Below are 24,134 nucleotides of genomic sequence, written 5' to 3' on the forward strand. Positions count from 1 at the left end.
CAATGAGAAGCCCAAGCACTGCAACGAAGAGTAGCCCCCGCTCGCCGCAACTAGAGAAAGCCCAAGCGCAGCAACGAAGACCCAATGCAGCCAATAATAAAAAATTTTTTAAATAAATAAATAAAGTTTAAGGTAAGCCCTATCTATCTCAGTCTGCTCAGGCTGCCGTAACAAGGTGCCACAGACTGGGTAGCTCAAACAACAGAAACTTATTTCCCACAGTTCTAGAGGCTAGGAAGTCCAGGACCAAGGTGCCAGCCAATTCAGTCTCTGGTGCAAGCTCTCTGCTGGCTTGCAGATGGCCACCTTCTCACCTCTCAGCAGATACAGGGAGATCTCTGGTGTCTCTCCTCTGATAAAGCCACCAGGTCTACTGGATCAGAGCCCCACACTCAGGACCTCTTTTAACCTTAACCACCTCCTTAAAGGCCCTGTTTCTAATACAGTCATGTGCGGGTTTAAGGCTTCAACATATGAATTTGGGAGGGATGCAATTTAGTGCATAGCACCATCTATTGAACCTTCTCCTTGATCTAGACCCAGGGACATATGGATGAAAAGACTAAAAACCATCTAATTAGACAACTTAATTTTACATAAAAGAAAACTGGGGTGTAAGGAGGTTAAATGACTTGCCCTAAGTCACACCACCAGTCAGTCACAGAACTAAGACCAGAAGCCAGGTAGGTCCCTTATGTCCTCCTTTCTACCAAACTTCCTCTCATAATATTCTACAATTGGTAGTAAAGTCACCATGTACTTTTGTGACTTGAATTGTCAATGAGATGCACAAGACATCACTGATCACCAGACCTGCCACATGAACTCCAAACTCATATATCCAACGTCTACTCTACATCGATAGGTGGGTGTCTAACATACATCATGTTGAAAACCAAACTCCTGATTTTCTTCTCCAACACCTGCTTTAGCAGATTCTTCCAGGTGTTCAGGCCAAAATACTACAGTTATCGGTGACTCTACCTTCCCTCATATCTTTTATTCAATCCCTCAGCACATACTGTTAGGTCTATTTTCAAAACATCCTCATTTCTGTTTTTTTTTTGGCCACACCGTGAGGCATGTGGGAATCTTAGTTTCCCAGCCAGCGATCGAACCCATGCCCCCTGCATTGGGAGCACAGACTCTTAACCACTGGACCGCCAGGGAAGTCCCCAAACATCCAAATTTCTATAATAAAATATTGGAGAAAAAAAAATTCAGAATCTGGCTAACCACTTCTTACCACATCTACTGTCACCATCAGGGTCCAAGCCCCCAACATCTCTCTCTTGGATTACAGGAACCACTTAACTGGTCTCCCTGCTTCTATCACTGCCCCCTAGAACTTACTCTCAACATTATAGCTAAGTTAAACCCTGTGTGAGATCATGTCACATCCCTACTAAAACAGCTTTCCAGTAGCTTCCCAACTCATGCAGAGTAAAGCCCAAGGGTTTAATAATCTCCTCGTGATTAGATTACAATTACCTCTCTAAAGTCATCTCTAAACATACTCCCACTCTCTCATTCCACTCCAGCCACACTACCCTCCTTTCTGTTCCTTAGGCATGTTTGCCTCCCTCACCCTCCTTCAAATGCCATTTTTATTAGCAATGCTTTCCCTTACCACCCTAATTAAAAGAGCAAATTCCCTCATCCCATTCCCCTTCCTTACTTTATTTTTCTCTATAGAACTTACCACCATCTGACATATTATATACTAGTTTACCTACTATCTATCTATCCCTAGCTCCATAAAGACAAGAGATTTTATCTGCTGTGTTGCTGTATTCCCAGCACCTAGAACGGTGTTTAAATGCTCAATAAATATTTGTTGAATAAATGAGTGAATGTATGAATGAATAAAGTCATAAAACTAACTGGGCTTCAAAAGCTCATCCTGGGACTTTCCTGGTGGTCCAGCGTTTAAGACTCTGCACTCCCAAGCAGCGGGAACGGGTTCAATCCCTGGTGGGGGAACTAAGTTCCCACATGCCGTGGCCCAAAAAAAAAAAAAAAGAAAGCAAGCTCATTTTGTCTGGCACCAGAGCCAGAAAGCAACCTATCAAAAATAAGGTTTTTCCTTCTTGACAGAATAGTACAGTGAATGAAAGTCAAAACATCTGGGATTAATGTAGATTCTTGGGCCAAAAAACAACAAAGAAAGGGAAAGGGAATGAGATACAAACAGCCCTTGAGTCATTTATAGACTTATGACTGCAATTTCTAGCCACATAATCCTTTCCAGCTGAAAATGCCCAAAGACTCAGAAGAGAAAGATATAGAATGATCGCTTACATTAAAACAAACAAATAAAATTAACCATAGGCCTATCTATTTACATTTATGTATAGAAATGTACAGTGATAAGATAGGAAAGCCTCACATAAAACTCTGTCAGGGCAAAAGGGACTACAGAAATGAGATGTCACTTTTCCTCTATATTGTCTGTACTGTCAGTATCTTAGACAACAAGAGTATATTCACGTTTTATTTAGACAAAATGAAGCTCTTCAACCTACTTCCTCAAAGATAACCACTGATTAAGTTTGTTGTGTATTACAGATTTTCTTCCTACATAACCAGACAGATATATAGACATCAATTTTAAAAAATAAGTTAAATGATAGGAATTCTGTTTCCAGGAAAGTGGAATAGACGTGCTTTTCCCGACTCCTCCCCCTAAGTATAACTAAAAATCCCGAATGTTACATATAAAATAAACGTAAGTGGATCCTAAAAGGTGGAGAAAAGCAGACTCCAGGGCCCAGTGAATGATGTGGTTGCAAGCTCCCTGGGTTTCCTTTTTAAATCTCATATAACCCAAACATAAAGGTGAACAAGTCAGTAACCCAGAAACAGCAATGGGTACAGACCAAAAGAAAAAGCTCCAATGGGCTGCTCTTTCTAGCCAAGGATCAGAAAAGGGACAGCCGAGCAACACAGAAAACTTTTAGGCAATAGTTGCTCTACTCCAGCCAAACGCCACAGAAAACACTATGGCCCCATCCACATCAGCAAAGGCCTAGGCTTCTACCCTTGCCAGGCTGTAATGAGGCACCCCGATCCCACAAATCCTTCCAACAGGTTAGTGTCAGAGAAGGCCAGGTAGAGAGCCAAGACTTTCATAACAGCCAAGCAGTAAAAGACCACGAACAACAACCCACCCCATCCCTGTAGCATCAGTGGGGACCACGTGAGGAGCAGTAACGCAGCATTCCTATCCCTCCTAGCCAGAGATACCTCAGTAGAGGCCTAGTGAGCCAGAATTCATGCTCACTCAGCAATCACAAGGAGCATCCCTCAGGTATCAATGGAAACCAAATGGGGAACCTGGACTTCTACCCCCAGATGGCAGTAAGGAGGTGGCAAACGCTCTCTTTCAGAAGCCAGCCAAAACAGAAAATTTAAATGAGATTCACAGTCTCATAACATAATACTCAATATGTCCAGGTTTCAATCAAAAATCACTCATTGTACCAAGAACCAGAAAGACCTCAAGCTGAATGAAAAAGACAATCCAAAAATAGATGCCAACACCAAGATGAAAGAAGTATTTTAATTATCTGACAAAGATTTTAAAGCAGTAGTCATAAAAATGCTTTGAACAAGCAATTATGAGCCCACTTGAAACAAATGAAAAGATAAACTCTCAGCAAAAGAAACAAGATACAAAGAAAAACCAAATGGCAATTTTAGAACTGAAAAACAGAATAACCTATTAAATAAGTTAAACGAGATGATATATTCTTGCTTTTTTCACCTAATAACTAATGAAAACCTCAGTCTCTTTATATACACACACATAACATTTTTAAGCAGCTATAGTATTCCACTGTATGAATTAACTATCTTTTAACTAATCCTCAATTAGTGAACATTTGTATTGTTTATAATTTTCCACCATTACAAACCATGCATATTTGCATAATTATCTATGTCATAATTATCTCTCATATTTAGTCAATGACATCACTAAAAATTAGAGTGCTATGTGAAAAGGCACGCATAGTTTAAATTTTCATACACACTGTCAAATAACCCTCCAGAAAAGTTGTACCAATTATTATACATTCCCACCAATAGTGTATGAGTGTACCATACTTGCCAACAACTGTTACTGTCTCAATGTTTTTCCCTGTTTTCTAATTTGACAAGTGAAAATAGAACATTATTGCTGTTTTTACATACATTTCTTTATTACTAATATGGTTAATTTATTTTCATGTGTTTAAAAGCCAAAAGTAGTCTTTCTTTTGAAAATTACCAATGCAGGTCTTTTGTGTATTCTCATTGTTTATCTTACTAATATAACAGAGCCCTTGGTATTTCACAAATATAAGCTGGGTGACATATATGGTGCAAATATATTTTCAACCATTTTGCTAGTTTTTAACTTTGTTGATTTTTTTTTGCATAAGAGTTTTTAACTGGTTTAGATTTCATTTTAGCAAATCAAATTTAACTAAATCTTAGTCCCACTAAATTGAAGTACAAAGACATCAACCTAAAGACTCAGTCCCAACTAGTTTTAGAGACAATCAATCATACACACACACACACACACACACACACACACAACAAAAACAAAAAAAACCCACCACTCTCACTACTGGTAAGAGTCTAGAATTAGCCTTTCTGTTCTCATGACAGTAAAGAAGAGGATGCTGGCACCACTACTTATCTATACATTCAATTAACAATGGTCTCCTCTAGATACACAGTTTCCCCAGGTGTATGATTGGACTTTTTACTTCGTTTTTTAAAATACAATATTCCATTTCCCCATTGGCATTCCACTCCTACTCTGAACCCCAACCTATCTGGCTGGTGACTTGACAACCTACCTTGTAGCCCTCTTATCTACTGGAGGCTGGACCCTTCCCTCATGTCATTCACTGTTATCGGAAACCTATTTCAAAATAACCAAAACTCTGAAAACCAGCAGACTGCCACCTGACGGCTCATTATTATCACTACCTAGAGATTTCTGCTACCATGCTCTGCCCCTCTTTTGGAGACTGACCTAAATTTACTAAGCTACCTTGAGTATCATAATTTGGACTGCAAGCCCACTCACTTGATCTACTGCTCAGCTGGGATAGAAAACAAAACAAATGCTATGTATTATTCCCTTGTTTTTTCTAGACATCTATTCTCCCTACTTCTTTTCCCCCACCAGCCAGTCACAGGTTCTGGCATTCTTCATCATACAAGGCTACCTGGTTTATGACAAGTAGCACTAGCAATTTCATAAAAAATAAGCACAATCACTGGAACTGTGATTGTAAAAGTCACATACATAAAATCATAATGAAACAAAAATGGTTTAAAAGGATACCTTTTAATAATGTGAAGGGAAAAAAATTCAGACCACATATCTCTACACATATATACCCTAATGCCATTCCAGTACTTCATAGAATAAAGAATTTATCTATAATTTTTTTAGCCAGTTTACCAGTCCTTTCCATAACTACCAACGTATTAGTTAACGATATTATCTGACATCAATATCCGAAACTATAGCATTAATGCTTAGGGCTAAATTACATTACTTAAATTTTTCATTTTCTTCAGTCTAACATTTTCAAGTCGTTAAGTAATTTCTTTCTTAACTAATTTTATTCACATTCCAGGATACTTCCATGCTAAAATGTAATTTTTTAATTAAAAATATCAGCTCAATAGCCCAAAAATAACTGTACGCTCATCATACATGTACTTAGTAAAGATCACAACCTTAGCTAAAGAAATACAGCACAAGTTCATCTTCAATTCCTCAGCAATCTATAAACTATACTCCATTGGAGTCAATTTTACACAGCTTCAAAGTATTACCATCCTGGATTAGGAAAAAACAGCTAAAGAGGACGTTATTAGGTTAACTCAACGGTTCTCAACAAGGGGCAATTTGGCCCCTCAGGAAACATCTGGCAGTGCCTGCAGACATTTTTGGCTGTCACACTGGGGAAAGGAGGAGGGCATAGCCTACTGGTATCTAAGCTAGGCATGCTGCTTAATGTCCTATAACGCACAGGATAGCCCCCTACAAGAATTATCTGGTCCATAATGTCTATAGTGATGAGGCTGAGAAATATGGGACAACTGATGAAATCTGTATATGAACGTCACTGTATCAATGCTAAATTTCCTGAATTCGATCCACTTCATGTGGCTTCATAAAAGAATGACTTTGTTCCTAGGAAGTACATATCAAAGTTATTTAGGAGTAAAGGAACATGTCTCAACTTACCCACAAATGGTTCAGAAAAAGGTAACTGTATATATGTAGATAGAAAGAATGCATGATAAAGCAATGAGCCAAAATGCTAACAACTGGTGAATCTGAGTAAAGGGTAGACAGAAATTTATTTTATTTTTCTTGCAATTTGAAATTATATCAAAATAAAAAGTTAAACAAGTATTACCACACCTGTAAATTTCTTTTAACTGCGATACTCTGCACAATTTCCCAGTATATATGTGCAATATAACAAATCACCTTTCTTTTACTCCTTCCTCAAAATAAATAACACTATCTTGAATGGATACTTGTAAATTTGACCCACATAACTCAAGTAAGCATATACTGAAAAGTAAAATTTCTAAAACGTGAATTGCACAGAAAGAGCTAGAAACATTTAGATGTCTACCAAGGACATGACATCCTTTAGTATATCACAGTAAAAGTATGACTTAATTCCCTGAATTATATATTTCATGCTTTCAATGCACACTGAAAACTGCAATCATTCAGAATCACAGAAGATGTGAACACAGTCAGTGGGAAAACATACATAAGAAATAATACAAAAACTTTTTTAAGACTCAGATTTTCATAAGTTTGACATTAGTTCCAAATTCTTGAAATGTACCATTCTTGTTTCTAGACACTTGTTATTTCAATAATATTCAACAGATAAACAGTAACAGTTTTGTAAATATTAACAGTTCACTTCTGGAAAGCAATAATTTAAAATTTTAAAACCAGGAAAAAATTTCAGGCACTTACAGATGTCTGGGACATACTTGACTGCTGTGTGACACTTCCTGTGGGGGATGTAGGTGGTCTTCCACTGGACAAACTTGCCTAAAATAATAAAATCTTTACAATATGTCTATAAAAGCCTGAAGTTAAAAACTTTCTGGTACCAGGATACCATAAAACCACAATAAAAGTCAAAACATCTATTTTACAGTTATTTTACAGTCAACATGGATTAAGCTTTAGCCAAACAGATTAAAAAAACAAAAGAAAACACTGAACAGTGAAAACAGAAGACCCAAAGGCTAATCTTATTTTAATAGCCGCAGTCATTGTCAGTTTTACTCTACAGGTCTCAGTCTTCTTTGAAGTGAAATCACTACTCCAATGTTATGAAAAAGAAATTGGAGCTATATCAAGTACCAGTGGGTTTCGGTTTCCTTACTCGTATCATGTACACGACGTTATTTAAAATTACACTACCGAGAAGAAGTAACAGCTGGGGATGTGTTTATAACAGAAATAAACCTTTTTTCAGGTTCAGTCAACTGAGATTCTCCTCCGGTGAGGACATTTAAGATTAAATCTCACATATAGTTTTATTTAAATAAACAGTGCAATAATAATGAAGATCTTTTTAAAAAGATAAGCATTTAATCATAAAATCATCCTGTTAGCAGCAGGAATCATATGAGTGGATTTTAGAAAAGTGCACATACATATTTTTATACAGAACATTCCTGGAGGGATACATATTAAACTGTTAGTGGCCACCTCTGAAGAGTGGAAAATAGCAGGGGATGTGGAAAAGGAATACCTCTATACTTTACCTCTTATGGTCAATTTTATACTGTTTGTTTTTTTTTTAGTGAGTGTAAATTACTTATGTAATTTAAAAAACCTTTTTTGTTAAAATGTAGGTAAGATTCATGTAACCCTAACTATTCACTGCTGTACCTAAAATTTTACACACAAAGCCATGACATTAGTATAGCATTTCTGCAATGTAGATAAAAAGCAGAGGGACAAAAGTTAGCAATAGAGTAACACATAAAACACATTCATTTGTTTTTAAACTAACCTCAATTTGGCAGCCTATTATATTTCCTTAAGAAAAAATAATCACAGGACACCTGAAAACTCCAAAATAATACCCAACATATTTATTTTCAGGAATTATCTGCAGGTCATGTCAACTCTGGCCTCATAAGTTCTTAATTCATTTCTGTCTCACCTGAACAGCAGCAAGGCTCTGAAGCTGGGAGCTGCTTAAGTGCTGCTGCTGGAGAGCTGCTGTGTGCAGCATTAAGTGCTGTTGCTGGGCGGCATACATTTGCTGTAGATACTGAGCAGCTGAGCTGGGAGGGCGGTGCAATGCCTGTTGAATTACCTGTGATAAGTCAATTGAACCAATGTCAAACCATAAACTTAACCATAAAATAAAGTATTAAAAAAGCAGCAGTTTAAAATTTCACTACTTTAAGAGAATGAACTTGAGGACACGGGGAGGGGGAAGGGTAAGCTGGACGAAGTAAGCTGGGACGAAGTGAGAGAGTGGCATGGACATATATACACTCCCAAATGTAAAACAGATAGCTAGTGGGAAGCAGCCGCATAGCACAGGGAGATCAGGCATAGCACAGGGAGATCAGCTCGGTGCTTTGTGACCACCCAGAGCGGTGGGATAGGGAGGGTGGGAGGGAGACGTAAGAGGGAGGGGATATGGGGATATATGTATACGTATAGCTGATTCACTTTGTTACACAGCAGCAACTAACACAACATTGTGAAGCAATTATACTCCAATAAAGATGTTAAAAAATAAACTAAAATAAAATTTCACTACTTTAATATTCAATGTCATCAAACTTATTAACATAGTTCTCTCCTAGTTACATGTCACTAGGATTCACTAATCTGTACAAATTAAAGTTACCCAGTAGAGGCAATTCACAAAAGGAAAAAGTGCTAAGTAAGCATTTGAAAAGATCTTCAATCTCACTAGTAGTCAAAACTTACAAATTAAGACACTATTTTCCAACTTTCCAATGGATAAAGATTTAAAAGAATACTACTACTACTGGAGAAACAGATACTCTCATACACTGTTAGTAAGAATGTAAATTGGTATAACCATTTTGGATAAAACTTGGTAGAACTTGCAGCTTGCGTAGAGAGGATATGTATACCCTGCAAGCATTACGAATATCAATGTAGATCAGTGCCATCCAATACAGCAGCCACGAGCCACAAGTATCTACTGAGCACTTACAAGGTGGCTAGTGCAACTAAGGAACTAAGTTTTTAATTTTACTGAATTCTAATTATAATTTAAATATAAAATAGCCACATGCAGCTAGTAGCTATTGAACAGAGCAGATATATCTATTAACAAAAAAATTCCCACATATATCATTAGGTGAAAAAGCAGGTTACTAAATAGTGTATAGAGTAAGATACCATTTATATTAAAATATTTTAAAGAATATTCAGGAAAACATTAAAAGACTACTGACGGGTAGCTAGATTAGAAGTGACTTGTACCTTCTCATTTGTATTTTTCTTTAAATGTCTGAAAATACTTAGCTTCATTATATTAATAACCACTTAAAATTATAAAGCTATATTTTAAGAAAATTACTAAATAATCACTTTTTTAAATGTTTTTTAAATGTCAGATTCAACTGTTTCAAAACAGAATAAAACTGTTCTTACTAAAAAAAAAAATTCCTGAAAAAGTGTTAATGACTGTGACTATTTATAAGTAAAATGAAAACTATGAACCTGAACTTCATAAATCGATAAATGTAGAAAAGCAAGTATTCTAATAGGAGGAAAATCCTTTATCTGTCCAAATGGTAAGTCAGACTATACCAGTACTCTGCAAACACATCCTAAAGTCACATCATGCCCATGATGACTCTGAAACAGCACCCGAAATCTCAGCATCAAACCAGAGTTTTCAAAGAGCTAAGGGAGTAGTAGAGCCATAATCCTACAGCTTGAGCTTCTGAGTCAGGACACCTTTACCACAAAGCTATGAATCTCTTTATCCAAATTCCAAGAAAGCATATTTCCTTGTGTTTTTTACCTTCATGTGTTCATATCTCAATTCCCCAACAAAAGACTGCTATACCTACTGCAGACTCCTGTCACAAAACCAATGTAGGCTTTTGACAACTAGTTGCAGGGGACTGTAGATCTGCATTGTGATTTAGAATCACAACAATATGTTTTTTTCGTCAGGTAAATCTATATATGTTCTTTTAATTCCATAACAAAATTCTAAAATCAAACTGAAATAAAAAATGAATAACCTATTTGGCACATATTTCTGTCAGAGTATAGTAATTTTTTTCTATTGTCAGCACAGTCTTTCATTACGATTCAATACTATACTCATGGGAGAGAGACTCTTTAAATGCAAGCTAAAGATACAGCACAATGTTCTTATTTTGTTCCTCTAAAGGAGCAAGGAGGGGGAAGAGGATTCTCAGGACTGAAAAAGAAAGCTGAAAGGTATTAAAGAACTACTTAGGTAGTTCAATAAATATTGATTTGATTACATTTTAAGAGAAGCAATTCTATGATCTCGTAAGAATTAGAGTTAGTGCTATTTGTGAGATATATCTACACATCTTCAATAACACTTTTTTTATTAACACATCCAGCTTAGGTAAAGCTAGAGAACAAAATGGCATTTAAAATGTCACATCATCTGTATGCTCAAGCTCTAGATACTCTTCCCTATATCCCTTGCCTCAGAGAAAGGTGAAATACATTAAAAACACACTCTCCATTCCAGTTTGAATTTTTACTGAACTGACTGGGTCTCCAACAATTCTGATTCTACTCCACAGTAACTTCAGAAGCCTAAGCCACAGAACAGCTAAATAGCCAGTATACTGGGATCTCCACTCTAGAAAAATGTATCAGGGAGATGAATGACTACATCATAAACAGGTAAGTTTTTTTCAGGGTGGAGTGCAATTATGCAGATTTGAGAGAGAAAACAGGTATAATGGAAAAAATAAGAACTCATGGAATGGTTAAGGGCACAACTCAACATCAGTCTTCTTTTTGGTTGCGCTGGGTCTTAGCCGTGGCATGCAGGATCTTCCCTGCGGCATGCGGACCTCTTAGTCGCAGCATGCATGTGGGATCTAGTTCCCTGACCAAAGGTCGAACCTGGGCCCCCTGCATTGGGAGCACGGGGTCTTACCCACTGGACACCAGCGAAGTCCCAAGGGCACAACTCTAAAGCTAGAGTACCAACTAGTTATGTGAGTTTAGGAAAGTTATTTAGCCAATTTACAACATCAGTTTTCCCATCTGTTAAATGGAGAAAATCCATGTAAAGAATTTATCAAATGCTTGGCACACAGCAAATGTTCAATATATATTAGCTATTATTGTTTACTGAGTATATATAATGTGCCCCACACAATTCTAGATGCTTCCTTTAATCCTCATAACTAACTAAGCAGGTGGTCTCATCCTCATTTTTCAGTTTCCTGAGGCTCAAGGAGATTATGCCTCTCACCCAAGGCTACATATCTACTAATGAGAAAGAAAATGGAATTCAAAGAGCACATCAGATTGCAATGCCCATGCCCTTTTCATGCTATACCATATTGCCTCAACCTCCATTATTATAAAGGTTAACCAGGTAAACTTTATTTTCCCAACTAAGTGAAGAGCCTAAGACTTTTCCTAATTAAATATTCCCTTCCTCCTCTGCCCCTCAGAGCTCTTGAATGGATCCTCCTGTTTAGGGTTCTTAGGCCACTTGGGTTTAAAATAAACCTCTTAACATATCTACAGAGTTGAATAGATCTGAATAGATCCTAAGTCCATATTTTGGGTTCAAATGTAAAATAACCAGAAAAACCTAGAGCCATTCTTCATGTTGGGGCTCTTGGTTGAGTTTCTCAACGTTGTAGCAGTACTTAGAGACCTTCCAATTATAATTTTCCCAACATATTGTTTTATAAGCTACACGCTGATAAATGTAGGCCTTCTCAATAGAATGATTATTAAATAACTCTGTTGGTTGTTCCAAACGTGAACAATTCTAACTGTACTCATTTAGAGGGTGTCATGTAACTCATTTGAGGACATGAAACAATAGATTCATCTGGCTTAAGCAAAAACTAATGGCATCCTCAGTCTTAGCCTACGCATCATGGTAACTGAAATACCTGTACAGCATGTCGGTCTGAGCCACTATAGACAGAGATCTGTGGTTGCTGCATTCGAGAGGAGGAAGTGGTGATGGTGGTCGTGGTAGTGCTACTGGCTGTTGTCGATACCGAAGATGTTCCAGGGTTTGGTTCACTATCCATAGCTGTACTGTGGTCCTTAAACCTAGCAGATAACACAAAGGATTTATATTGGCAAAAGCGTTATCTTATGGCGTTTAAAGAATAATTATTCCAAGAAATAATCAGCAACAGTCTAAATTTCTAAGAAGGCCCTCACTAAATACAGAGAGCACACAGTCACCATAAACACGTGCCAGGGAAAAATACTTCAAAAATATATAGCATATTTAACAGTTCATACCTACTAAACTTGAATTCAAATGACTCAGGATATGTAACTCAGATAAAGCCTGGCCTAAAGTTTACCTTTTTATTGTTGAAGGAAGATGAGTGTTTTGAAACCAAAACAGGTGATGACGGAATACTTAACTACCCAGGAAAATTAAAACTGAAGCAATATCAGAGTATTAAAATATTTCTTTATATTCTTTTGACCATACTAATTACAAATTAAAGTCATTCGCATCTAGACATTAAAATAGGATGCCTATGGACTTGTGTTAGCTTAGTTTAGTAGTTTAGCTTAGTTTAGTCAATTAGCTTAGTTTTTGGTTACCATATATACTTTATTTAAAAATAAGCTCTCTTAGAAAATAATTTAAAAAATAATTTATTAACTCACACTGCTTTCCCTCTAATTATTCTACAACATTGTCCTCACTACATGTAATAACTGAGTACTACTCATAAGCAGATTACTCTGACTGGGTAAATAAGAGAAGCAGCTGAAAACAATTTCCCCACTTCCTTACAAAAATCTCTTTTTCACAAATAATAGCTCCAAATTTTGAAAACAGCATAATTATGTCACTTTCCTCATGTACAGACAGTAAAGTGCAGTTTTGTACCACACTGATTCTTTTCCCTCCAATATTACAAACTCATTTCACTGCTGTGGTACAAAATTCCACTAAATACAGAATCTGTATTTTAACAAATTCAAACAACATATTAAGTCAATTCTGAGGGGCTTAATATTGTTAGAAACGAGAGCTACAGTATTTTTTTGAAGGGTCAGAAATGCACCACAATGGTGAAAAGCACACTTGAGAATATACTACTGGCTTTATCTGCTTTTCTTATCTGTCTTCTCTTCTGAGAGACAAAACCTGACCCACCTCATAGGAGCAGCATTGACAAGAATGTAACAAGAACACTTTCTACTTCACGAAAAGACAAAGGAATTTGGCACTAACTGTGTATGCACGCACTATTCCCATATGGTGTCCTTTTATGTACAAATTTTCTTTGTTCTTTATATCATGTATGTAAATAGTATTTGTGCTCTTTCAGGAATCAAATGGTTAAAAAAATCACGATTTAATAAAAGGAAAAGTGAAAGGAAAAAAGTGGGGGGGTGGAGCTGACTCTTACTAATTATTTTGATTAGTAAATGACACATCTTTATGCTTCGCTGGGGTTTCTTTTGGGGGGGGAGGGCGGTTTGTAGTTTTGCAAACTGCCTTCCAATCATCAAATCACAGCATCATATGGTAACTGTTCAGCATACAGATACAGCGGTACATAAACTTTTTACCAAATTACTACCTGTCATAGCACTTCTGAACCACGTACCAAAGAAATGCAAAAAGCCAGCTTAAATTCTGGTCCTTTTACAGTGCTATTCTGCTCAGCCATGTGCCCAACCTCAAACCCTACGGTAAGCAGTTCAGTAACTAACTAAATATGGTCACAGAGAATCCAAATGCGAGGCACACGTCTAAACATCGGTGGGTAGAACCGGCCAAACCACTGAACTGCATTTGGAGACCTGGCACAAAAGAACAATTTTGGTAACTCCGCCGTCTACGCACAGTTTTGCCTGCAAAATACAAACGGCAGTTCTGCTGCACCAGCGGCCTACCCAGGAAACACTAAGTTTGAGTCGCTAACTGAGCATACCGTCACACCGCCACACAAGAATGTGGCCCTCTAGGGCGGCATCAACACTGCAGCCAGAGACCCTAAGGAAAGGAAGATCTCTCCTTGCAGGGTGTTTTCAGCCTCGTCAGACTCGCAACAGCCCCCGCCGCTGCAAGGCCGGCGCTGCGACACCTCCTCCAAGCCTCCCGGGGGAGGGCGGTGAGCAGCCCCACGTCTCGCGTTCTCCCAGTGAGAAGCAGTGGGGTGGCGCCGGGCGGGGTGAGGGGGGGGGGAAGGAGGCGAGCGCGAAGGAGGCCTGGCAGTGCCCGCCCAGCCCTACCCAGCCTCCGCGGGCCCCCGGCGCGGCAGCCGTCACAAGGCTGCCCGCGGGGCCCACTTGCAGGGATGACAGCGCCTGAGGGGCCCACTCGGGCTCATCTTCCGGAAGATTCCTACGGTCGGGGTCCGAGGGACGACCCTGCGCACAGGGCCCTGCAGATCCGGGGCCAGACGGCGGAAGGGGCGCTCCCGCCTGGAGGTAACTGGACCCTTAACAGTTCTCCTCCGTCTCCCCACAAGGGCCAAGCGGGCTCCTCCACGATAAGAAAACTCTCACGTCCCCCTTTCCCCGCACTGCCCGCAAAAGAGCCCTGAGCTCAAGGGGACGTGTCGCTGCCCCCTACTCGCCCCCCGGTTACGACATTAGTCACCAGCAAGTAACTCACTCCGCTTCCGCCATCTTCTCTCCTCCATCACTACCATGGGCTGCGCATGCGCCCCCCGGCGGCGACGGCGGCGGCGGCGGCGAGAGAGGGGGCGGGGTCGGCTAGCCTCGGGCCCCCGAGGTCACGTGGGGTCCTCGTCTTCCAATCCCCCCCTCCCAGTTCAAGCCTTGCTTGCTGTGGAAAGTGACCAGTTTTCCAATTTAGATACCAGTATCTCACCTCCCCCCGCGCTCGCTTTCTCTTGCCTAGGGTCTTCTTCCTCTTGGGGAGGGGGTTTGTAACCAAGATATGAAAAGTTCTGATTAGACTGTTAAAATTTGTAAAAACATCTAAAATATATCAAAGCCTATGTGAACTGCAAAGAGTGAGGTGGAAGAGAATACCACGAGGATTGGATGCTGAGGTGTCAGGGTGAAAGGAAATGCCATGGTAGCTGAAGGGTTTGTTACCTGGGGCGCATGGCAGTTTGGGGATGGAATCAGCAATTCCTCTCTTGGGCTCAAAGATAGTGTTTTGGATCCCCATAAGGTGGACGGTTAAGGAATCATCATGATTACCCTATGAATATCATTCATGTGTTTGACATGAATTTACTGAGTGGTTAGTGGAGATTGCAAACTTGCATACCGCAGGGAAGAAGCAGGAATGGCCACCAGTTTGCTAATGTAATTTACTATATTCTACGCATATGGCAACTAATCTGAAGCAGGATGAGACAAACATGCAAATTTGAGTGGAACAAGTCCCTGTCTTCCAACAAATCTTTATCTGGAGAGTGAAGTGGGTTTTACAGAGATAGCCACACATTCTAAGTGATCTGACACAGATCCATCAAGTGCTTTGGCAACTTTAAGTTCAAGGAATAATAAATCTTCTGTCCTTCACCAAAAACAGCATACTGATCACAAACAGTGCCTTCTTTTTCCACTTTTTAAGATGGTGGAGTCGCATTTCAAGAACTGAGAAATGAATTAGTGATATAAATTCATCGCAAAGTGTAATATGGTCTAATGAAAAGTATACTTAATCTTATAAATCCTGTGATCAGGATGTCCCTAGGGAAGGGAAGAGACCACTTCCTACGTAAGGGAAATTGTCCTTTACTACTTCTCCCTGTATGATAACATTGTTTCTTTACCTTATTTTCTTATCTAAAGCAGTGCCCTTCCTCCTACTCCTAGGAGAACTCACTGAGAAAGTCCCCTTTGAAAAGTCCCTGTAGATGCTTAAAAATAAGATATTACTACTTTTTCTTTCTTTTCTGACTTGCTCATATGATGCCATTGTCATTTAACTCTCAAGAATCAACTGTTGGGACTTCCTTGCTGGTCCAGTGGTTAAGAGTCCACTCTTCCAATGCAAGGGGTGTGGGTTCGATCCCTGGTGGGGGAACTAAGATCCTGCATGCTGCGTGGCCAAAAAAAAAACAATCAACTGTCTATTGGTATTGCTGACATTTTTGTTTAGTAAAACAAAACTGAAGAAAGCAGTTTTACACCTAAACATGAAAAATGCATAATCCAAAGGAATGTTTGGAATACATGGGCCAAAATTGTGCCTTTTCATTCCTCTTTCCTTTGAACATCTAAGGCCTATATCTATATTGTCATCTCTTGCAGATTGGCTTTAAAAGTCAGAACATATATTAGGTAAAATCAGGCCAGTACTGCTTTTTATTTATTTTATTTTATTTTATTTTTTATTTTTTATTTTTTTTGGCAGCGGCTTGCAGGAGCTTAGTTCCCGGACCAGGGATGGAACCCAGCCCCAGCAGTGAGAGTGCGAAGTCCTAACCACTGGACCTCCAGAGAATCCCCAGTACTGCTTTTTAGAAACATTTCAAAACCCAATATTTATTATAACAACAACTAGCATTTGTATAGCCTTTTACTAAAAGCAGAGGATTTCCACAAACTCATTTGATCATCACAACAATCCTAGTTATCATTTTCATTTAGCACAGAAATATAATGAGGCTCGGGCTTCCCTGGTGGCGCAGTGGTTGAGAATCCACCTGCCAATGCAGGGGACATGGGTTCGAGCCCTGGTCTGGGAAGATCCCACATGCCTCAGAGCAACTAAGCCCATGAGCCACAACTACAGAGCCTGTGCTCTAGAGCCCGCAAGCCACAACTACTGAGCCCACGTGCTGCAACTACTGAAGCCCATGTGCCTAGAGCCTGTGCTCCGCAGCAAGAGAAGCCACCACAATGATAAGCCCGCGCACCGCAATGAAGAGTAACCCCCACTCGCTGCAATTAGAGAAAGCCCATGCGCAGCAACGAAGACCCAACACAGCCAAAAATAAATAAATAAATAAAATAAATTTCTTTTAAAAAAAAGAAATATAATGAGGCTCAAGGTGATTAAATGCCTGTGGTGACTCTGCTAGACTGTACCAGAAATGGGGTTCTAACTTAAGCTTTCCATGGCCAAAATCAAGTTTTCGTCCCTGCATCATTCAGCAAGCCACTGTGTGAAGTGTTGGTGGAGACAAAGTATGATAAAGGACTACCCTCAAGAAATTTATCATCACTTATCTGATGAAACAGAGGAAGGTGTTTTACCTCTTTGTGATTTCCTAATGAAGAGATTTATGTGTCATGCTAACAGGCTGAACTTCTTTCTGAAGTTTCCAGGAAACGTTGCTTTGGAGAAGTGCCAGCATCGTATATGATTTTAGAAAAGTCCCTCTAGCAAGGATGGATTGGAGGGAAGTGAAACTGGAGACAGGGAAACTAGATGGGAAACTGTATTAATCCTTAGAGAAATGGTAAAAGGCTCCAGGAATGAAAAAGAGGGATAGATTAAAATTTTTGTTCCTTTGTTGCACTAGTCACACTTCAAGTGCTCAATAGCCGTATGTGGCTAGTGGCAACTATATTGTACAGTGTAGATATAGAACATTTCTATCATTACAGAAAGTTCTATTGGACAGTGCTCATCTGAACGCTAGATCAGGGATTGGCAAACTACTATTTCTGTCTTAGTCAGTTTGGGCGGCTATGACAGAGGCCATGGACTGGGCAGCTTAAGCAAACATTTATTTCTCACAGTTCTGGAGGCTGGGAAGTCCAGGGTCACGGTGCAGGCAGATTCAGTGTCCAGTGAGGGCTCTCTTCCTGATTTGCAGACAGCCACCTTCTCACTGTATCCTCACATGGTGGAGAGAGAAGACAGTATAGCAGGAATGGGGACCATGGGTATTTGGGCCACTCCTTCATGTAACTCACTTGTGCCTTCAAGGCCTGCTCAGCCCTATCATGTATAGTCCACTTCCATTTGATGGTGGAATGCTGCTATGCCCTCCCAACTTTACGGTCTGGTAGACCAGATGACACTCAGTTCACAATGAGCAGCTTGCCTGGTAACTTGGTGACCCGTAGTTAAGCATTCAGTCTCTACTAAGGTCCAGTAGCAGGCCAAGAGCTGTTTCTCAAAAGGAGAGTAGTTATCTGCAGAGGGTGATAGGGCTTTGTTCCAAAATCCTGAGGACCTGTGCTGTGATTTCCCTATAGGGCCCTGCCAAAGGCTCCAAACAGCATTCCTATCTGCCGCTACCACTTGGGATGGAGTAACACACCCAAATGAGGAATAGGTTGCCTCCAAAATCCAAAGAGGCCCTCTAGGTGTTAGACTTCTTTTTTTGTTTGTAGGAGGGGCCAGATGCAACAATTTATCCTTCACCTTAGAAGGGATATTTCAACATGCCCCGCACCTCTGGACCTCCTAGAAATTTCACTGACATGGAAGAAAAATGTCGCTGAATTTTTGTCAGATTTATTTCCCACCTTCTGACACACAAATATCTTACCAATAAGTTGAGTAGTTGCTACTTTTTGCGCACTACGTCCGATCAGCATAATGTCATCAATGTAATGGACCAGTGAACCAGTGTGATATGATGTGAAAGAAAAAGGTGATCAAAATTCTTGCAAACTAATTATGACATAGGGCTGCAGGGTTGATTTAGCCCTGATGTAGGATTGTGAAGGTGTATTGCTGGCCTTGCCAGCTGAAAACAAACTGCTTCTGGTGGTCTTTACTAACAGGTATCAAGAAAAAAGCATTTGTCAGATCTATAGTTGCATACTAGGTACCAGGGGATATATTAATTTGCCCAACCTATAAAAACCACATCTGGTACAGCAGCTGCAATTGAAGTCACCAACTGGTCAAGCTTAGAGTAATCCACTGTCATTCTCCAAAATCTGTCTGCCTTCTGCACAGGCCAACAGGCAAGTTGAATGGGGATGTGGTGGCACTAATCTCTGCAATCCCTCCAGGAATGCGGTATTGCTTTTGGTTTACTATTTTCCTAGGTAGAGGCAGTTCTACTGGCTTCCACTTGACCTTTACCACCATACTAGTCCTCACTCCACAGATCAGGGAACCAATGTGGGGATTCTGCCAGGTGCTCAGTGTATCTATTCTTTTTTTGGGGGGGGGGCTGTGTCAGGTCTTAGTTGCGGCATGCGGGACCTTTCGTTGCGGTGTGCAGGTTTCTCTCTAGTTGTGGCGCGTGGGCTCCAGGACGCACGGGCTCTGTGTTTGCGGCACGCGGGCTTAGTTGCCCTGCAGCATGTGGGATCTTAGTTCCCCCACCAAGGATCTAACCTGTGTCCCCTGCATTGGAAGGCGGATTCTTTACCACTGGACCACCAGGGAAATCCCTCAGTGTATCTATTCTAATTCCTCATTCCAGGACTAGGGAAATAACCATAGGATGGGTTTGGGGGACCCACTGGGCCCACTGTGAGACAAACTTGGGATAAAACTCCTTCAATCACCTGACTTCCATAAGCCCCTTCTGTAACTGGTAGACCACAGTGATGTTTGATCTCCTGGAATTAATGTCAGTTCACAGCCAGCATCCAGTAGTCCCCAGATGGTCTGATTATTTCTTTTTCCCCAGTGCACAGTTACCCTGCTAAAAGGTTGTAGGTCCCTTTGGTGAAGTCTGGAGAAAGATTCACTGTATAAACTTTGGCTGGTGTACCAGTGTCATTTCTGTCGGGGATGTAGCTTCTTCTTTATTTAAGGGGTACTGAGGTCTGTAAACCAGCTCAAGTCTGGGAATTGATTGAAGGGATATGACTCTCTTTTTATGATTCAGGTTAGACTTTTGTTTACTTGACCTAGAACTTTTCTACTGATACTGTTCAAGTAAGAATTTAGTAGGTTTCCTATCTGTTTCACTTCTAGGAGTACCATGATCAACTAGCCAATGACATAGGTCTGCACAAGTCAGACTATTCTGATTGCTCCTTTGACTCTGCTGTCCACCAGTGCTGCCACTTGGTCCCTGCAACCCTAGGATCCAATTACTCCTATTGCATTTAGGTTCCCCAATTCAGTGGCTACTGTATTTCCCACTGTTAAGGTCTGGCCTACAGAGAAGAGCGATCACAGAGCCCTTCATGGATGCTGGAGCTCCCCTCACAAACTGCTATGGAGTGAGTATTTGTGTCCCCCCAGCCTTCAAATGTTGAAGCCCTAATCCCCAATGTGATGGTATTTGGAAACTTTGGGAGGTAATTAGGTCATCAGAGTTGAACCTTTATAAATGGGATTAGTGCTCTTAGAAGAAGAAAGATGAGAGAGATGATCTCTCTCCACCATGTGAGGATACAGCAACAAGGTGGCCATTGTCTGCAAACTGGGAAGAAGTTTCTCACCACATTTGCCAGCACCTTGATCCTGGACTTCCCACTCTCTAGAACTGTGAGAAATAATTGCTTACCACTTTGCTTACCTCATGGCCTTCCATACAATCCTGGAATATTCTTTCCCATACTTTGCAAATCTAGTTCCTTGTTTCCCTTTAATTCTCTGCATAAATGTCATTTCTTTAGATAGGTTTTTCCAGGTCAATTTATAGAGTTCTCCCCACCATTATTCTCTATCACTGCACAATATTTATTTCCCTTGGAGCAGGTACCACAGTTTGTAATTGTGAGTTTGTTCACTTATTTTCTTGCCTATTTTTTCTCTCTAAACTGTGAATCTCACAAGGACAGGGAATAAACCTGTTTTCTTCATTACTGTATATTCAGTGCCTTGCACAGTGCCAGACACCATAGTAAGCTCTAAATAAATGTGTTGAAATAAATAAGTGTGTAAGTAACACACTGAAAAAAGGGTATTTTTTCTTTCACTTCCTGTCCATGATGGATAGAGCACTGCTTTCTTTTTTTCTTCAGTTCTTTACTTATTCTCAGTTAAGAAACAATACTGTACAGTTGACCTTTGAACATCATGAGTTTGAACTGTGCAGGTCCACTTTTACATGGATTTTTTTTCAATAAATGCATACTACAGTACTTACATGATACGTGATTGGTTGAATCTGTGGTTGTGGAACTGTGGATACAGAAGGTCAACTGTAAAGTTATACACAGATTTTTGACAGCACAGAGGTTAGTGCCCCTAACTTCCTACATTGTTCAACTGTACTTACCTTGATTCACACCTGGGATTTGTTTTAATCAGGTATGGTAAGGTGACAGACACAAGGACAACTGCTTTTGAAATAAGAGTTTATTATTTACAGTTCCCAAAAAAAGGGAGCATGCCACACCATGAAGGGCCACATGGGGAAGCACCAGGGTCAGTCTGGAGGCAGAAGGAGTGAAAGAGAAAGCATGGCCCAGAGCCTTTATTGTAGTTTCTGCAGAAAGGAATGGATGAGGCAGCATACGAAGGTTTAAGTAAATTTGGGATTGGATAGTTTGAATATTTTTAGCAGGCTCTGGTCTATAGGGGTGGTCTCTAGTTGTCCAGTACCTGGCCCTGGGTGGGGAGGGGTGATTTAGAACAGGGGAAATACTGGCTTGGTGTATGAGAATTAAATAAAGGAGGAAGCTGGGGATATGGGCTTTAGATTGGTTGGTTTGCATATGAAAGGCACATTCACAGAGGAAGTCATTTGCTACCTCTAGGATAATTTTTAGAGATAAAAGCCCTGCGAGCGGCAGCCTCTCCTCTGTCGGTAAGGCCACCAAGATATCAAAGCATCACAAAATATACAAAATAAAAAGCATGATTAATACATTTCCAACCTAATTTAGGTATTATGAATGCTCATTCCCCAGTTAAATTTTTCAGATGAAAGATATAAACCACATCTGTGTATATAAATCTTTGTCTCGTTTAATGCAGGCAGATGGGCAGGGCCTGAAATTTGGAGTTAAGAACCTGAGTTTAAGCACTGATCCTTCCCATTTCCAGCTGGGTGCTCTTAGCCAATCCACTTAACCTCTCTGAACACCAAGTTCATCATAACTAAAGCAGGGATAACAGTAATATTTACCAGAAATGTGATTGTATTTGTCAAAATGTTTTGTAACTACAATGCACCATGTACATGTTTAAAGTTTTACTGCAATATACTGCAGGGACTTTTTCTCAGAATAAGAATTTAGAAGGTTTTTTTGTTGTTGTTGTAATTGTAGAAATGTTCAAGGGCAAGACTGGAGGGGGAACACTAAAAATTGATTCAGGAAAAGAATAATAATTCACTGTCTAGTTACATAGTGCAATTTTGGATTAAAGGGTACTTTCCATCAATGGACTTCAAAGAGCTTTGAAACGTTTATTTATTTTCATAATATTTTGAAGTCAGTTAGGTTAAAGTTGTCGTCATTTACTCTCTGAAAGGGAAATAAATACACAGCAAGTTACATAACCTGCTTGAGTCAAAATTAGAACCAAGGCTTTCAATTTTGCCACATAGTGCTCAGACTGGAGCTGCACTGCTCCCCACAATAAGCAAGCACCTTCTTTTGCTGGAATCATCTAAGGTTTGGTTTTATCAAAATGTTTGCTGGATCAAGCAATTTAAAAAAAATTAGAAAATCTGTCATCAAATAATCATTAGCAATTCATTACCAGCAAATAAGCCTCATCAAGTGCCTCTAAGATGTAGGCATTGGCTTTACTTAATGAAGTGAAGAATCTGTGTCCTCTCCTGAGGTCCTAGAATTTTTGTCTCTTCTGGGCCATTCTTCCCTCTGCTCTCATCTAAAGAACCAATGTTTTCACATTTCTCTTCTCCCTAAAATTTCAGGTGATTTAGGACTAAATCCAAAGCTCCTTCTGTGGCTTACAGAGTCTTTATTTTCTGACTCTAAAACACCTTCCTCTGCTTCCAACTGCCTTTATACTTAAGCCTCATTAAATTTCTCATCAGTCAGACGAAAGCTAGGCCTTTTCACTGCCCTGCCTTTACACCCAACTTTAATTCACCTAAAATAGCACTAAGGGGAGGCTGAGAGGAGAAAGAGAAGGCTACACTTGTTAAATACAGTTGTCGCTCGGTATCCACCGCGAATTGGTTCCAGGACCCCCTAGGATACTAAAATCCATGGGTTCTCACTTCTTTTCTATAAAACGGCGTAGTATTTCCATATAACCTATGTGCATTCTTCTGTATACTTTAAATCATCTCCAGATTACTTATAATACCTAATGCAATGTAAATGCTATGTAAATGTTTGTAAATACAGTGTAAATGCTATGAAATAGTTGCCAGAGCATGGCAAATTCAAATTTTGCTTTTTGAAACTTTCTGAAATTTTTTTAAAAAATATTTTCGATCTACAGTTGGTTGAATCTGTGGATGCGGAACCCGAGGATATGGAGGGCCAACTGTCCTTACTGAGTGCTCTACATACAGTATCCTATCTAATTTGCACAGCAAACCCATGAAGCAGGTATCATTATCCTCCATTTTGCTGATGAGGATACTCACTTTAGTGAGATTAAGTAATCTGTCCAAGGTCATACTGCTAGTAAGTGGCAGGATTAGCTTTGGAACTGAAGTCCACCTGCAAAATACATGCTCTGGCCTCTTCCATATGCTGACCCTCTCCACCCACTATTGTCATCTGGCATTATTCTTCAGTTTCTGCTCAACCTTTTCATTCTTTGGGCTTCACAGCCTCACCCAGATGGAGTTAGTGCTCTCATAGTACTCTGTTTATACTCCTCTAATAATACTTACCGGGTATTTACTTTTAATTGAGATATAATTCACATAAAATTCATCTGTTTAAAGCATATAACTCAGTGTATATTCACAATGTCGTGTAACCATCACTATTATCTAATTCCAGAATATTTTCATCACCCCAGAAGAAACTCCAAGACCTTTAAGCAATCACTCCCCATTCCCTCTTTCCTGAAACCTCTGGCAACCACTAATCTGCTTTCTGTCTCTATAGATTTGTC

The 24,134-nt window shown here is 39.8% G+C and overlaps 1 protein-coding gene across 7 annotated transcripts in view; it reads right to left on the bottom strand.

The window, feature by feature from the left end:
* The window catches only part of PHC3 (polyhomeotic homolog 3), a 77,066-nt gene extending 62,125 nt beyond the window's left edge, over positions 1-14,941 (bottom strand). For 5 of the 7 annotated variants that reach the window (XR_005019742.1, XM_036851249.1, XM_036851248.1 and 2 more), the window contains exons 1-4: positions 14,904-14,941; positions 12,193-12,358; positions 8,226-8,381; positions 7,019-7,096 (exon numbers count right to left, since the gene is read on the bottom strand). Coding sequence is in view for 6 of the 7 variants with exons in the window: in XM_036851249.1 (XP_036707144.1) it covers positions 7,019-7,096; positions 8,226-8,381; positions 12,193-12,358; positions 14,904-14,917 (414 nt within the window). In the remaining variant the exon portion in view is untranslated. Of the gene's footprint in view, positions 1-7,018; positions 7,097-8,225; positions 8,382-12,192; positions 12,359-14,217; positions 14,346-14,903 lie in introns of those variants that run through there. The other 2 variants (XM_036851246.1, XM_036851247.1) reach the window with 2 other exon arrangements.
* Positions 14,942-24,134: the final 9,193 nt, after the last annotated feature.

This window comes from Balaenoptera musculus, chromosome 4 (assembly GCF_009873245.2).
Source record: "Balaenoptera musculus isolate JJ_BM4_2016_0621 chromosome 4, mBalMus1.pri.v3, whole genome shotgun sequence".
Classification (NCBI taxonomy): domain Eukaryota; kingdom Metazoa; phylum Chordata; class Mammalia; order Artiodactyla; family Balaenopteridae; genus Balaenoptera; species Balaenoptera musculus.